The 15,915-nt window shown below is 39.9% G+C and overlaps 1 protein-coding gene across 3 annotated transcripts in view; it reads left to right on the top strand.

The window, feature by feature from the left end:
* Positions 1 to 614: 614 nt before the first annotated feature.
* The window catches only part of LOC144060710 (polyprenol dehydrogenase), a 36,659-nt gene continuing 21,358 nt past the window's right edge, over positions 615 to 15,915 (top strand). For 2 of the 3 annotated variants that reach the window (XR_013295988.1, XM_077580480.1), the window contains exons 1-2: positions 12,312 to 12,555; positions 13,692 to 13,799. Coding sequence is in view for 2 of the 3 variants with exons in the window: in XM_077580480.1 (XP_077436606.1) it covers positions 12,450 to 12,555; positions 13,692 to 13,799 (214 nt within the window). In the remaining variant the exon portion in view is untranslated. Of the gene's footprint in view, positions 1,250 to 12,311; positions 12,556 to 13,691; positions 13,800 to 15,915 lie in introns of those variants that run through there. The other variant, XM_077580481.1, reaches the window with a different exon arrangement.

The following is a 15,915-nucleotide window of genomic DNA, read 5'->3' as shown; positions in this document are numbered from 1 at the left end:
TAAAATACTGTATATAGAGTTTCAATGACGATCAAATATAGCTTCAGAGAAAATGAATTACATTTCAATTTTTTTAATTCAATTTCAAGTCTATGAGAGTTCCAAACTAATATATATTCAAATTGTACAATTCAGATTTAGTTTTGCAATGCAATGGTTCAAAATAATCAATACAAATTCAATGTGGTCACTGTGGCCTGATTCAAATTCAGTTCTTCAATGCAAATATTCTAGTTTAGCTAATCCAATTCAAATATAAATGATATGACAGACCTGCATTGCACCTAAGCGTCTCTCTAATATTTTGACCTTCTGACAGGTAACCAAAATGTTAGAAACACAGTTTGGTGCAATGCAGTTCAACGCAACTACAACCACAACAATAAACGTTTTGTCACTGCAAAAGTGAACATTATGAAGTGAATGCATGGTTGTTGTTGTTTTTTTTACATCTCTGAATTAATGCAAGTGTAGACTACCTAAACGTTGCGGTTTATGTGCTTATGAATATGGCGCACACACGCGACACGAAGAATCCTAATCAACCTGTTTGCAGCCTCTTGCAGCAGCTTGGCGCGCACACGAGCACTTCACCATCCCCTTGTGTGCAGAACTAACTTATCTTTTGGATCTAAGCCCCCATCTGCTGCTCACAGGCAGCCTCTCTCCCGGGCTGTGATTGTGAGCCGTCACCGCGCTCCACGTCTCATCTCGTCTCTGCCCACCGACGAGTGGAAGCGGGGACAGACAGCCCACCCACTCATCACTCACCAGCGCCACCACCGCCACCCCCAACCCCACCCCCCCTTGTGCCGCCTTTAGTGAGGGGAAGCCCCTACCACGCTTGACTCGCTGAGTGGATCTCCTGCGTCGTGCGTGCGCGCGCGTGTAGCCCGGGGCTCCGTCCTCCTCAACAGTTGCCACCGGAGAGGAGGAGGAGGAGGAGGAGGAGTAGTAGTGGGAGAGACAGCAGACTGAGGACGAAAGGGACGCGGAGAGCCACGCAGCTCCTGCCCCGGCTTCTGCTCCTGACATGCAGTCGTTCATCTCTCCGGTGACCAAGGCCATCCTAGTCGCGCTCTTCATCTTCGCTATACTCCTCATCCTCTACGTGATCCTCTGGTACATTTGCAGGGACGTGGACTGCGACCACGGCATCTGAGGATTCATTTATTTCAAACCCCCACCCCCCAAAAAAAGAGACGAACTAGGAGGGGATTTCGCAAATGGAGGAGCCCGGGGTCAAGATGTAAGTGCCTTTTCCCCTCTCTCAATTCTCTGTTTTTAAGTTACGTGTCAATGTGTGCGCGCGCTGTGCGTAAACCACCTGGCACCCCGAGCCCTTTGCCCTCCCCTCCCCCCTACTAAATGACCCTTTTCCCAACTTAAGCACAACACCTAATCAATAATTAGACAGGGTAGATTCCCGTCAATATAGTAGAAGAGGTGTCATCAAGGTGCACGTCAAGGCGGGCTCGGGTCGTGCAATGACCGCCAGTGACATTGCGGTATAGGAAGCACGCGAGTCTCTTAAGGTCAGGAACCAGCAATGTTTACCTCGCTTTGACAATATTGCCCTCCACCCCATCCCACCTCCACCCCACCCCTACTCGCCTCCCCCTTTTTTGGCTGCAGCATTAGTTCATGCTCAGTTCATCTTGGTCTGCAGAGGAGGTTTCCACATTGGCAATTTAAATCCCATTTAATTGGATTATCTCTATTTGCTTTGGATTATTATTTCTTACAATATATCTCCAACTCCATATCATGAATATTCAATCAATTCCTTTTACCATCAGGAAGGCTTTTTTTTCCCATCCAGTCAACCTGCTGCACAATTATGTTCTCTCCCACATCCAAATGTCCACGCTTAATGGAGGATGTTTCCATATTACAGCCACGTTGGACCCCAGTGCCAGCAAGCGTGCTGTCACATGACCCATAAAGCTATTAAATATGGGGGTAGTGGAGTGGGGGTGTTATAATTGTCATTCTCACATCTCGCTCCAGAGAGCCCTCAAATCGGGATAGTCTGCACATTTGCATATATTCCAAAGTGGAGGGCGCGAAGGACACGTCAAGGACATCCGGCTTCTGCCGAACGAGAGGCTTCACACGCGGTACAAATTGCTAGTTCGTTTTCAGATGTCATCGCTTTGTGCTCCTGTACGAGATGTTGACATACATGCAGATGAAAAGACGGCAAAGTGATAAAAGCTGGCTGCCGTTTTGACACCTGTCTGTGTGTCGACTCATCACTATTCCCTCCTTTTAAACAGCCTGGAGGCAATAAGCAGCAGAGCAGCTCGCAAATAAAGTCAGAGTTGAATATTTGAAACCTTGCCGCCCCGGTGGGATATTTTAAAATCCACGACAAGCCCAAGTGCAGCCTTCTTAAATTGTTTAGTGAAAGGGAACAGGGATTCGCCCCCCCTTTGAACAGACCACAAAATGACTGCTGTCAGTCATGAGTGGAGACACAACTAACCTGTGGTATACTTTCAACTCTCTTTTATATTATAGACAGCTGAGATTTTGCCAGTCCATGTGTCTAATGATATAAAGAGACAGCAAGGACAAGGAGGTGTGTGTCTGTTTTGAGCACTGACCCGCTTTGTCTTTGTTGCTGTCCTTGGCTGCCGAGCAACGAACAGAACCACACTAAAATGTGTGTGAAATTTTATCGCGCACGTGTCATTTCCTTGTTTTTAGAGGTTATCCAACTATTTTTATGATTCTGATAAAACCGCACAAAAACAGCTGCTGCCTGTCAGAATATTTCAACATTGATACACCTTGATGAGAGCCGAGTTCAATCGAGATTGAAGGGCATGAAATATGTAAGATTGAAGGTGAATTATTGAAGACGCAGGAAGTTGCTACTTTGGCTGGAAAAATGTGTGTCTTTTGAATAAAGCCCACTGATTTAGTCCTACTAGTTCAATATTAAGATGGCCTTCATACACGATTGTTTCCTATCAACAAATGTCAGTTGTCACAAGTGTGACACAAAGACATTTAAATACTTGCAAAAGTCTTGGACCGCTTTTGGTGTCCAATGACAAGTCTCTCAAATCTCCTGCATCTTATATGATTTTTTTTTTTTTAATGGGATGTACATTGTACAAGATTCTGTCAGGTTCCACACAGTTCTCAGCTACTGTGTGCAACAAGTGGTTAAATGATATGATTTATTTTTATGTTTTTAACAAGTCATTTTGGTCATGTTTATGATTATATTGAAACACGTGTCTCTGAAAATGCAGTCCACCCTGTCATGATAAGGGTAACTGAATTTTGTCTTTCTTCAATGGAAGTGACATATTTATTTTTTCATGTTTCATAATTTTTTATTATATTTCTGTATTTAGATGTCCACTTTGTCATGGTGAAATGTCAATTCATAAAAAATAAAAAAAACTCACAAATTCAAAATATATTTGTTAGAGGGTACCATCAAACAGTTTGCTAACTGAATCATGTTGCTAAGTAAAGGTCCATGTGCGCATAATGCTAACGTTAGCCAAAAAATGTTCACCCTGTTATTATCCACCCTGACACCAAACTCACATATTTTGCAACAAGCTCGGATAGTTTGGTGTGTGCATGTACATTGCCTGCTTAAAGCTAATTTATTATTTACAAAAAAAAAAAAAGTGGAGTATCTTGGCCAATATGCATTTAACAGCGTTCTTAATACAATGAATATGAAGTTCAATGGGAATGGGGTCTCAAATGCAACTTCTGGTGATACTGACTCAAGTACTGATACAGGATTACTCGGAAAATATGAAAACGAATTCTCACATTACATGGCCCACGGCGGAATCCATTTTTTTTTTCTGTGTGGATCTGGATAATAAATAATAATAATAAACTGCAGACACAGAAGTTTTTTCTTTTCGTTTCTTTGTTTTCCTCCATTAAAGTGACTTTGGTCAATGGAACACTCTGACCCCAGAATCATATTCCATGAACTAGGAAGTAAACAAACAAAAATACATAGATTACTCCTTTTTTAAAAATATTTATAGTTTGTTAGCTAGTTAGTTTATTCAAAACGAATTACAACACTTTTTTTTCACTTTAGTGTGTACGTTCACTTGAGAGGAAAAGAGTTGATCGTAGTAAATCCTACAATGGTGGCTTGGTCGTGGATGGGATACTAAATAACAGCGAAAACCTAATAATACAATGTGTAGTTGTCGTAGTGAATCAATAACTGCCAGTAGTGCAATTCTTTTATAGTACTAAAATAGTCATCAAATTCACAGATTAAAATAAAAACCCTTGGGCAGAACCAACGCTAAGTTTTGGAATGGTCGACCATGCGTTTGTGCGCAACTTGTTGATGCTGATTTTGTCTTTTTTTTTTTGTATGAAGAACTTGCAATTTGTCTCCAGACCAGAGGTGTCACTAGTTTTCATGTACAGGACTGTGACTACTTTTTCCCATGACTGTAATCTGAACGGCGAGCGCTAGCTACCTTGTGTGGCTTCTGTTAATGCTAGTTGTGTTAAACTGTGTGTGGAAAGCGGACTTGAAGCAAGGAAGAAACATGGCAAGTTAGCAATAACACTTTAGCTACCTGGTTGAGAACAGAGATGGAAACTGCAGAGCTGACAAGACTAACTCAGACTATTTGACCAAACTGTAAAAAAACAACAACAACATCTCTTGCCTTTCTACTCTCATGCTTGGTGGCGTTAAAAACAAAATGATCACTCCGTCTTTAACAGGCGGAACGGCCCTCTCAGATGTCCCAACGTCACAAATATGTCATCACCCTCAACTCAAATTGGCTCTCAGGAAGATAGTTGTCCTGAAGCACGCACACCTCAAAGCCATAAAAATAGATTGCGAGTGACTCAGCCGTTATGTAAAGTCCATCTCTGATAGGGCCGCTTCGGGAGCTTTATGTCAGTTTAGCTGGATGCCACTGGAGCTGAGGTGACACATGTCTTCTGTGTCCGAGCTTCAACACACACAGACACACACACAGAAAACATATGAGAGCTTCTTTCCTCCTTCCTTCACTTTTCACTTTTCACTTTTCACTTTCAAGTGTACATTCCCAAGTGTGTGCTTCCCAATGGACTAACATGTGATACACTCAGCATGATAGAATCCCTTCAGGCTAAACCGCAACATTATTAGCATTTTAGAGCTCACTGGGAGGGAAACACCACTTCACATATAAATCATATCCGACGCCCCCTCTGGCCAGGTATCCAGTTCAATCCATACCGGCAAACATGCACCCAGCACTCTAATCTACAGCCAGAGTAAAAACTGAACTTGTTTTTAAACATCACGCACACAAATCTCTGTTTTTCCTATCGCTTCTTTTAAACAGACAGTGACGCATGCTCTCATGATATCACCAACATTGACTTCCTGTGGGAACACTTTAAGCCGTCTTATAATGAGACATTTTAATCATCTTCCATGGAAATGTATTTCCTGTCTTATTAACACTTCCTTTTTTTTTTTAAATTCATTTAAATATTATTTCTGAGGTTTTCCTACCCTGAATTGGGGAACACTTATTAATCACACAGGGATTTGAGAAGACTCACAATTAGCCTTTGATAGGACACTATAAAATACTCGTTTGACATTTTAACTGATATGAATGTCGACGCAAAGGTGCGACGTGATCATTTTTTGTGTGCGTGTTACATTATAGCGGAACCTTAGGTAACATCCGACACAAAATTCTCAAAGAAAAATAACCCTGGTTCCCCAACCATCCTGGCATAGCCACAAATGGCTCAGTTGTGCTTTTTCTCATGCCATGCGTCACACATTTCACACAAACTGCTAGCAATAGTGTTATTGGGAAGCACAAATATATTAAACCCTCCCTTTTCACACTGCACTTAGTGTGAAGCAGTTGCGTGGCACCGCAAAATGATCGGCCCAAATCTGGAAGTGCTGACATAGCAGCTCTGATGATGAGAATGCCCCTAGTCAAGAAAAAAACTTTTCAAAAAAATAAATAAATGAAATTGCTCATTTCAAGAGGACACGAGCAGCAGAGAAAAATTACAAGCTCAGTGGGACTTGGATAGCTTAATCATGCAGTTACTTATGAATACGTCCGCCAAAATAACACAAAATCACTCCGCCGACTCATCTCCAGTTTGGGGCGATTGTCTGACGTCACGGCGCTGACAAGTAAAACCAAACTGCCTCTGGATGGTGAAGCAATCTTCACTCCGCGCCATGAGGCGCCACTAGCTAGTGACAGGTGGATGCCTGGGGCCCCTGGCCCCTCGGCCCCAAACCTTTGCACGCCCCTGGGCAGTATTAATCTGCCTGATACAACCCTGGCACACGCCCAAAACGGCTTTTAAAGTAAAGTATCTAAATAAATATATAATACATACTAATTATATATAAAATAATTCAACTCATTACCTCTACAGTCAAACAAGTACATTTATCAATGCATATTCTATGCCGCGAATCATCTGAAGGGGGAATCACATTCTCTTGCTTTTGTATTTTGTTTTATTTCCCTTTTGAGTCACACACCTGAAGCCCAAAATGTTGGTCTGTTGTGTTTGTGTGACTGGATGACCAGGTTAAACGGAGGGGGCGGTGAAGGGCTGGATGCCAAGGAAGCAGAGCGTGCACACAGCACCTTGAAGGCTTTGTGTGTTCACGCAACCCTGAAGTCAGAGATGGAAAAAAGACAGAAGGGAAGACAACACTTCTCTAATTTGTTACGCACTAACAACAGGTTTTTTGTTTTTTTACAAAGAAACAGTAGTGCCCAAGTGTGTGCGCAAAGAGAGAGACAGAATGTGTGTGTGTGTAAGTTAATGACAGACTTAATTGGTGCCAGCGACTATCCCTCCCACTGCTCCTTATTTTACATCTACTAATGAAAAGTCTTCCACTCCCTGAAGACAAAGTGAGGAAAACTGTGCTGGGATTTACTTGATGAATTCACACAAGAGCACATACACAGACACAGACACACACACACACCACATTCATTCATGTATGTATCTACTGACACATGTAAAATAGCTGAAGGCGAACTTGTTTCAAGATGCTACTACATGCAATGTGACTTTCTTCCTTATAGAAACATGCACATTATTTACATTAATGTCTTCACATTCAAACTCATCTGAATTAATGTCCTCTTTTGAATACTTGCTAGTAGATACAGTATGTACACTCATTGGTCACAACATTAGGTACGCCGTAGATTACAATGCTAAAACGTATAATAATATATACGTTTCAACTGTTTTGTATAGTCAGTCATTTAAGCCCAGCTAGGCAGTAAATCAGCATCTTTGTTACTTCATTGTTGGCCTCACACGCCACCATAGCAGCATATAATGGGCGTTTGGCCACTTCAATTGGATGCCTGACAGGATATGACAGGTTAGCTTAGTGCTAGCTAGCTAGCTAGTTCGACAAGATATAGTTGGATTTACTGGAAAAATGCACAAAAAACAGCCTGGATTCTACCGTTGGACAGTACGACGGCATATTAGGGCCACATTTAAAAACATTATTTTAGTGGGGGTGTTTACGAAAAATAAACTCGCAGATTTGTGACATAAAGTGGCAAATTTGTGAGAGAAAAAACTTGCGAGACGTAGCGTAGCTATAGTCTAGAGGGGGTGTGCTTTTGTCCACCAGGAGATATATAACATGAATATTCGTTGGGGGTTAATGGAAAATCTTTACAAAATGAAAAACTTCCTGACCTCGTATCAGCTGACTAACCAATCAGAAGCTAGCAGACTTTAGGTAAACACAAGTGAATGACTGAGAAACAGCACATTCAATATCAATTTGGCGCTCTGAAGTAGGAATGCTTGATGTGATATGGTTAATCTCTGCTAAACCAATTACTATCTCCTTATTTGGAAACCCGACCGAAAAGTACTGGCACAAACATCTGAGTACACTACGTGTATTTTTTGCAAGTTTCTGAGTTTTTTACTTGCAAATATTTTATACAAGTTTTTCTCTCACAAAATTGTGACATTATAAAGTGGCAAATTTGCAAGTTTTTTTCTTGTGAATTTGTGGGTCTTTTCTCTCGCAAATTTGCCACTTAATAAAACAAATTTGTGATTTTTTTTCCTCTGAAGATTTTTTTTCATTTGTTGAACGAAGCCTTTATCTGGAAAAGTACAAAATGTAACTGATTCGAGTTCACAAAGAGTTCACGGCAGGCACTCAAAAGCATGGGCTTACACCCAGTACTTTCTTTCCTCCAGTACCACTGCTAGGTCTGACTTGCTATCCGACAAACACGAGATGTAGGGAATTCATCCCCACCAGCAAAAAAACATTCATAGCACCTGTTGCGACAGAAGACACAGTCACACTCTGCCCCTTTGTGCTTCTTCAGACTGTAAATTGTAGCAATCCATGTAGAGGTCTTTGCGTGCTCATGTGCTGTCTCGCTGTCTGAGTTGTGAGTCCATCCCATGAGAGTCTGACTTTGTCCCTGTGAGGAACAGCCACAAAAGAAAACTAGACTAAGTGCAATATCTGCAGAAATTGCGTGGGAATGCTAAAAGCTGAATGCTAATAGCTGAATGCTAATAGCTGAATGCTAACAGCTGAATGCTTATGAAGTAAATCGAAAGATAATTATATGAAAATTACAAAGTATTAATTGTAGTTGAAAGATAAACAAATAAAAAGAACACTTGAACCCGGGAGGCGTGAATTTTTGGCGTGAAAAGTGGGACTTCAATGTCAGTCCCATTCAAAACGTATGGGGAAAAGTTGATATTTAACGTTAAATTGTGCAAATACAGCAGGTAATTTGGGATCAGACGATAAATACCCCGGAATGCGTGCATTTTTTTTAAGCAAGTAGAAGTATTATGAGGGAGTCTTGTCCCGGCAAAAAAAGTGAGGAGAATAAAAATCACAGCATTCCCACAAAAAGTTCAACGGACAGCACCTCTGCTGGTTCCAGCCAAGTACTGCATGCCATTAATTAATAACTATCAATTCAACATAACCAAATTCTTAATGAATGAATCCATAATTAATCAACAGACTATTATGCCCATGAGCGTGAAAACCACAAGGCCATTTTGGTTAAGAATCATCCCTCTAGCTACTTTTTAATACACACAAACAAACACTCATCATCATATCCAGTGGCGCTAATGCCAGCCTCGATTTACAAAATGAGACAAGTTGGCTTTTGGAGCCAGCCAGTGGTTGTCATAAAAAACTAGGTGACTGTTGGCGCTATTTTGATGTGGTTCACATATTGTTTACATCACACACCCTCCTGTCATGTCCTATTTCCCGTATGCCTACGAGAATGTGTGTGGGAGAGAGAGAGAGCGAGCAAGAGAGAGCGAGCAAGAGAGAGAGAGAGAGAATGTGTATGGAGAGCTGTCTCCCTGACGTCCCATCATCCCAAAAAATCCTCCCACAGTCATGCGTGAGATGCAATTTCCTTTAAACAATAGCAGGCTGGCTCGCCTCGCTGACCTACAACCTCTCAGGCTGTGAGAGAACAAAGACACACACACACAGAACACACACAGAACACACACATCCACTCAGCTCACATTAACAGCAACATGTGTGGAGGCAAAAAAAGGAGCATTTTGTCCAAGCGCTGCGGTGGTGCTCAAGTCGAATAATTATTAGAACCGTGTCATCCACATAGTTGACTTAGCTAATGGATAGCGGGTGGGACGAATCAATTATCTTTATAATGAGAAAAATATATATAATAACCCCATATTTGTGCCTAAGAGAAATGGTAAGAAGAGTTTTGGCTGGCCTACTTTGAGTGGCGTGATATTTCAGGTGGCTCCTGTTCGGCACGCCAATCACATTCCAGCCCGGCAGTGGGTTGTCTGTTCACATTTGCGCTAATGCCGCGCTGCATTCATTTGCTTAAAATACTTCCTGATGACTGTAATGATGCTCTTATTCTGCTTCCTTTTTGCGCCAAGCGCTTTGCCCTCCAGTGTGTCTGACAGTGTCAACGTCCAAATTTAACATTCATGACTCCACACTAACGATTTCAAGTCCTCTGAGATTTTTTAGCATAGTGTCAGCGTGGTGTGCTTTAATTGTGTGTGGATAACTTGAGAACATTGTTATGGCAGGATATGAAAATGAAGGCGGACCTCCGCCAAGGTTAAACTGTTGACATTGGTGGAATATACAGTGAAACCTTGCTATAATTGCTTATATTTACAATGCAAATTGTTGTGTTAAACATAAATAAAAACAGAATACAATGATTTGAATATCATATTCAACACGCAAGATATTTCATGCTCAAACTGATAGCAAATAATCATTAACGAGAATATTATGGCTGCAAGGAAGCTGGGTCAGAGAGTAATTTGTACTTTTCTATACATGCATCCAAACGATTATAAACAGCTTTTCTAGTATTTTTGAAAGTTGGGGAAGTAAGGAAATAGGTCTGTAATGAGTGAGGTCATGTTTGTTCCCGGTTTTGTACAGTATGTTAATTCTCTTGTGTGTGTTTTGTGTCAGTTTTGCAGTGAATATCAACTAGAATTGACAAATAAACAAACCGTGGTTTACAAACTCAGGTCACTACTGAAGGCCCAGGTCTGAAATGCTCTGGCTGCCACTGTTTGATATATAAAATATATAAATAAATAATAATAATAATAAATAATAATAAATTTTGCTGGCCACCATTAAAATTCTAAGGCTGGGTCAAATGTTTGTAGGGGGGGGGGGGGGGATTCTGTTTCTGTACATTTATTTGTGACTACAGTAAAAGGTTTCAGGGGTACAAATGTGAATGAGTACCATTTTCATTCCGATGCTATGACAAACATTATTAGGGACTAAAAGTTAAATTTTGTATCCTTTAAAAAATTGCACTTTAAAAAAAAAATTATGCCATGAATTTACTCTATAAAGCATTGCAATTGTATGATTAAGAGACTAGACGGGTGACGGGCCCAAGAGAGAACGTTGCATTCCTCTCCGAGACGGCACATATGAGCTCGTTCCTGCTGCAGAGACATGCTTGCAGTTGCAGCCAATCTTGGGAAATGACAGCTCAAACGGGTCGCTCTGTTGCTTCCATCACGTGCGATCACTTGGCCGTCAGGCAATAAGAGTGTCAGTGAGAAGACAGAAGCAATATGATGGACGTAAAGGGAAGGCTGATTCGACACAATGTGCAGCCATGCCACAATGATGAGTGTTTTCTATCATACGCTCATTCCACCTGCGTATCAATGGACTCCCTTTATTCCTTTAAACCCGAAGTGCCCTCAATTTGCACTTGAATAACTTAGCATTTGCAGAGATCCTGCACACTAAATCCCGCAAAGTACGTTATGTGATCATGCATAGTTATATCTCAGAATAGTCATTGTACGTTTAAAATGACTCAACGTGACATCTACTATTTTAAAGCTCTGAGCCTGCAAGGCAAATGCGAACATAAAGTCAGCCGGTTCCACATTTTATGAAACTAATATATTCTTACATGACAAGATAAAGGGCATTTTTATGATGAGATGAAAATATTGAAGTGAGACATATTTTTCAAATGATTTGTATTCATGTGCCTTATTGAAGATATAATTCTCCCCCTTCTATTATCTTGGCTAGAGGTAGGCATGATATGGTCTACGGGCCACGCCACCGTGTTCTTTCATCTGGCCCACAGCTTTTTTTTTTTTTTTTTTGGGGGGGGGGGGGGCTTCATTTTGGTGTATTTTTTACCCAAAAATTGTGAATTACCTTCTCATTGAAAAAAATTATTGATGGATTTATTGTAATGAATAAAATAGTAAAATAAAGCAACAAACAACACACATTTGCAAATAGAGTTCAAGTTAGACTACATGTAACATTTTAAAATTTACCCAAAAATTGTGAATTACCTTCTCATTGAAAAAAAATTATTGATGGATTTATTATAATGAATAAAATAGTAAAATAAAGCAACAAACAACACACATTTGCAAATAGAGTTCAAGTTAGACTACATGTAACATTTTAAATGTTTTATCAAATAATTGGTTATTTAATTAGAATGAAATCCCAAATAGTCACTGATGGTGTAGTATTTGCCTGACCGGCGACCAGTCCAGGGTGTATCCCACCTTTCACCCGCAGTGAGCTGGCTGGGAAAGGATTGTGCTCACCCGTGACCCTAATGAGGTCAACTTGTAAAGAAAATGGATGGATAGCTATGCTTAAGTTAGTTGAAGTTTCAAATAACCTAAAAAATAATTAATGTAGTAAAGTGTGTTCCTGTCAAGTATTTATGGCGAGAAAGAACGCTAGGAAGGACGCGCAAAATTTATAACTTCATATTGGGACGTGTCCTGCACACGTGCTCTTAGTTCCTTTTCTCGCTCTCCCTCCCTCTGCAAGCTAGCTAGCTCGTGTACCCGGCTAGACCAAAACAAACACAACATACATAATGTTCTCCCCTGTATTATTTCGTTTGGTGTCAGCTATCAAGCTTTACCTGCTCGGCTTAAAGGTTCTTGTGATTCAGCTGTTCAGCAAACGTTTCAAGTTGCCAGGTTGGTTCAGTCTTTTTGTTGTTTCGTCTTTGACAGCTCGGACTTCCGCATCCAGGAGCAGAATCAAGGACGTTAATGCACGGTCTTATTTAGGTTTTTTTACTGCTTAGTATTCCTGCCGAATTTAGGGCAAAGGCGTGACATTTGTAATTACTCTCCATGTATGATTTGTGGCCGTGTCTGTTTTTGTTGCCACTCAGGTGAAGTTTAAATGGCGTGTTTTCATAATGCAGGTTGGTTTGAAATAGAGTACAAGAGCCCATTGGTTGCCAGTCATTTGTCAGCCAATCACAACAGAGCATAGTTAAAGGTACGAGGAGCTTCTCCTTTTACGACGGCGTTCCGTTCATACGACACTGATGATACAGACTTTGTACGACTTATACTCAGTGTTGGGAAAGTTCATTTTCTACGCGAAATAGTTCAAAGTTCAACTCACAAGTTTTAAAATGAACTACTAGTTCAGTTCGTGGTTCATAATTGAATTTTTTTCAACTTAGTTCATCTGTCCATTGTATCCAAAAATAACTACTTCATAGTACATTACTTTTTTTCTTCTTCTTTTCTCTTTTTTTTCCTAATGTGTTTCTGCAAGCTGGTATGGCTGGACGAGGATGGGGGAAAAAAATATTATTATATTAATTGAGATTAAAATCACAATTAATAAAATCGTTATTCAATTATTTCAGAACTTACATAACCTTTATCTCTTTATTGTATTTATTTGTTATGTTATTTTCACAAGTCTTAGGAGTTCGTGGGCTAACCTGGAACCTCAGGGATTGTATCTTGTGCCATGACCTGTGGAAATGTTAGTGTGACAATAAAACTCTCCTGTGTGGAGTTTGCATGTTAATGTGAATGGTTGTTAGCATATAAGTGCATTGCCATTGGCTTTTGACCAATCCAGGAATATACGATTCCTGCCTAAATCAGCCGGGATAGGCTCCAGCTTACCCACGGCCCTATTGAGGACAAGCGCTTTAAAAAATGGATGGATGAATATTTTACCAACAACAATTTCTTAGCGACAATCACCTCACATAGCTTTGAATGGGCCTAAAAATGATATAAATGTCTTCCTTATCTCCTGACATTCTATCTGATAACTCTGTGTCCTCTTCTACCTCTGCAAGTGATGCCCAGACAAGATGGCAAGGTTGCCATAGTGACGGGAGGAGGCAGGGGAATCGGCTATGAGGTCGCCCGCCACATGGCCAAACTGGGGGCACATGTTATCATAGGTACAGTATCATATTCCACATTGCCGCCATGTAAACATCATGGGTAGAGCAGATAACCGGATAAACACATTTGATGGCGCACTTTCAGATTTTGGTGTCCAGCTTTTTATACTGAACTTTACAACTTAATTTACCAATGACAAATTGGCTGTAATTAGTAACACTAGTAGTAATTGTTCTAATATAAATCCTTAAATAATAAGAGTTTTTCAACAATAATCAATGTTTTATAAATAGTGAAGCATAACTGTTGTCATGATTCAATTCTAAGTCCAACACAGTAATAAGTCAAAGCGCCAAGGGGAAAAAGATTTTTCTAATAAAACAGTATGCATAAGTGACAAATGGATGGTGGCAGTGTCTTTGGCCACTCATTTTCCTGACTCATATACTCTTTCATTTGTCGTTGCTTATATGCCATCATTTAGAAACGTGAGTCACAATACTCTTTCCTTGTGCTCTTGCACCTCAGGGAGGCTTTGTAAAAAATAAAAAAAAATCTAGGTCTAATATGTGGAGGGCATGCCATTCAACTTAAGTTTAACTAAACTGCCTGTTGTGTTCAGTTTTAGATTCTGAAAACACTATAGACAAAGCAATAATAGAAAATAGTCTTCAGGGAGCCGAAAACAGACCCCAGAAAACGAGTTGGTCGGGGTTTTGGGAGTAGGAGAGGCACTAACAGGTTTATGTTCTTTGAGATAATATATAAATAAAATATATAAAGTGTATTTTCCCACAAATATATCTTTATTTATAGACTACCGCAGTGATGCCGAGGTATTGCCGTGCCAGCTTTGTTCACAAATATCCATCTCTTCCTTTTCTGTCCGTTTGTAGACTTCCAATTGCAGAAAGCTCTTACGCTCTATTTTGTTGTGGTGTCGAGCAGAGTAATTCTCCGCAAAGAATAGCGCCATAGCTGAAAGGCTGCTATGTAACTAGTGGCAGCAGGCTTTGTTGTATTATGCCCTTCTTTTGCCAGCAAATTAGCTGAGAACTAGCTCTGTTCAATGCTAATTTCTACTAAGTGGTGCGTTACATGTTTCAGTTAATTACTGTAGGTATGCATCTTGTTCCTTCCAGAGTATTCTTGTTTTCAAAATATTTCACTCACACTAATATTTCTTTTAAATAAGTCCACTTTTTGCTGATTTGATTTGTTTAAAGTGCCTTTTTATTTTCATAAAAGATTATTTTGCGTATTAGCGTCACTCCACATTAGCATCAGTTTTACTCTGGAAATTGATGTCACATCTCTTGCTGTTTATAGCTTATATATAAATTAAAAAAAAAACAGTGACTTTACATTTTTGCGTTCTGTATCAATATATGAAGTGAATAAAATCAACATTGAATAATTCACACTGATAACAAAGCAGATAATATATCAAATGCCCTTGCAAAAAGACTGGCTGTAGCATTGTCTATTTATTTTGTGATGTCATCCTCAAATTGGTACACAAATGTACTTGACTACATATACTCTACTAACCTTTTCTCCACTGTCAGCTTTAGGAAGTGCTAAACTCTGCCAGTAGTGGAGTATTTCATCCATAATTAATAGTTTGCCAGTGACAGTAAGTCCCAGGTTGCTTTCAACAGGCTGTCATTCACTCTCAAAGAACACGAAAAAAGCCACCTTGACCTATATGCTGTCTTTTTTGCATACATTTAGAACAATAGAGAAATTCTGCGACGAGCTGATGTTAAAAAAAAAAAAAAAAAGACTTGAGAATTGGTATTCTTCGTTTACTTTTTTGACTGCATTAAGTGGACATCCTAGCACCATGCACAGAATATTGAGATGAATCATATGGGACCTTTACAACTCCAATTTTCAAAACAAAGGTAAAAAATGAAAAAAAATTGAGCTTCATCTCTCTTGACTCCAAGGTTAATTCAACATTCTCTATTCAAATCACAAGCTTGAAAATAAAATAACATTTAGATTTAGTCATTCATCGTGCGTTTATTGCAAAGCCAGTGTCAGAGTCCCCTTGAAGATTTCAGGAAACACAAATGAGACTTGAGCAGCGCGTATGATTACAAACGTAAAAAATCCATACCTGAGCAACTTTAACATCTGTTGTCGTCACAAAAACAATCCAGTGGA

The sequence above is a fragment of the Vanacampus margaritifer genome, chromosome 11 (genome assembly GCF_051991255.1).
Source record: "Vanacampus margaritifer isolate UIUO_Vmar chromosome 11, RoL_Vmar_1.0, whole genome shotgun sequence".
NCBI classification, from domain to species: Eukaryota; Metazoa; Chordata; class Actinopteri; order Syngnathiformes; family Syngnathidae; genus Vanacampus; species Vanacampus margaritifer.
This window is presented reverse-complemented; position numbering and strand designations above follow the sequence as displayed.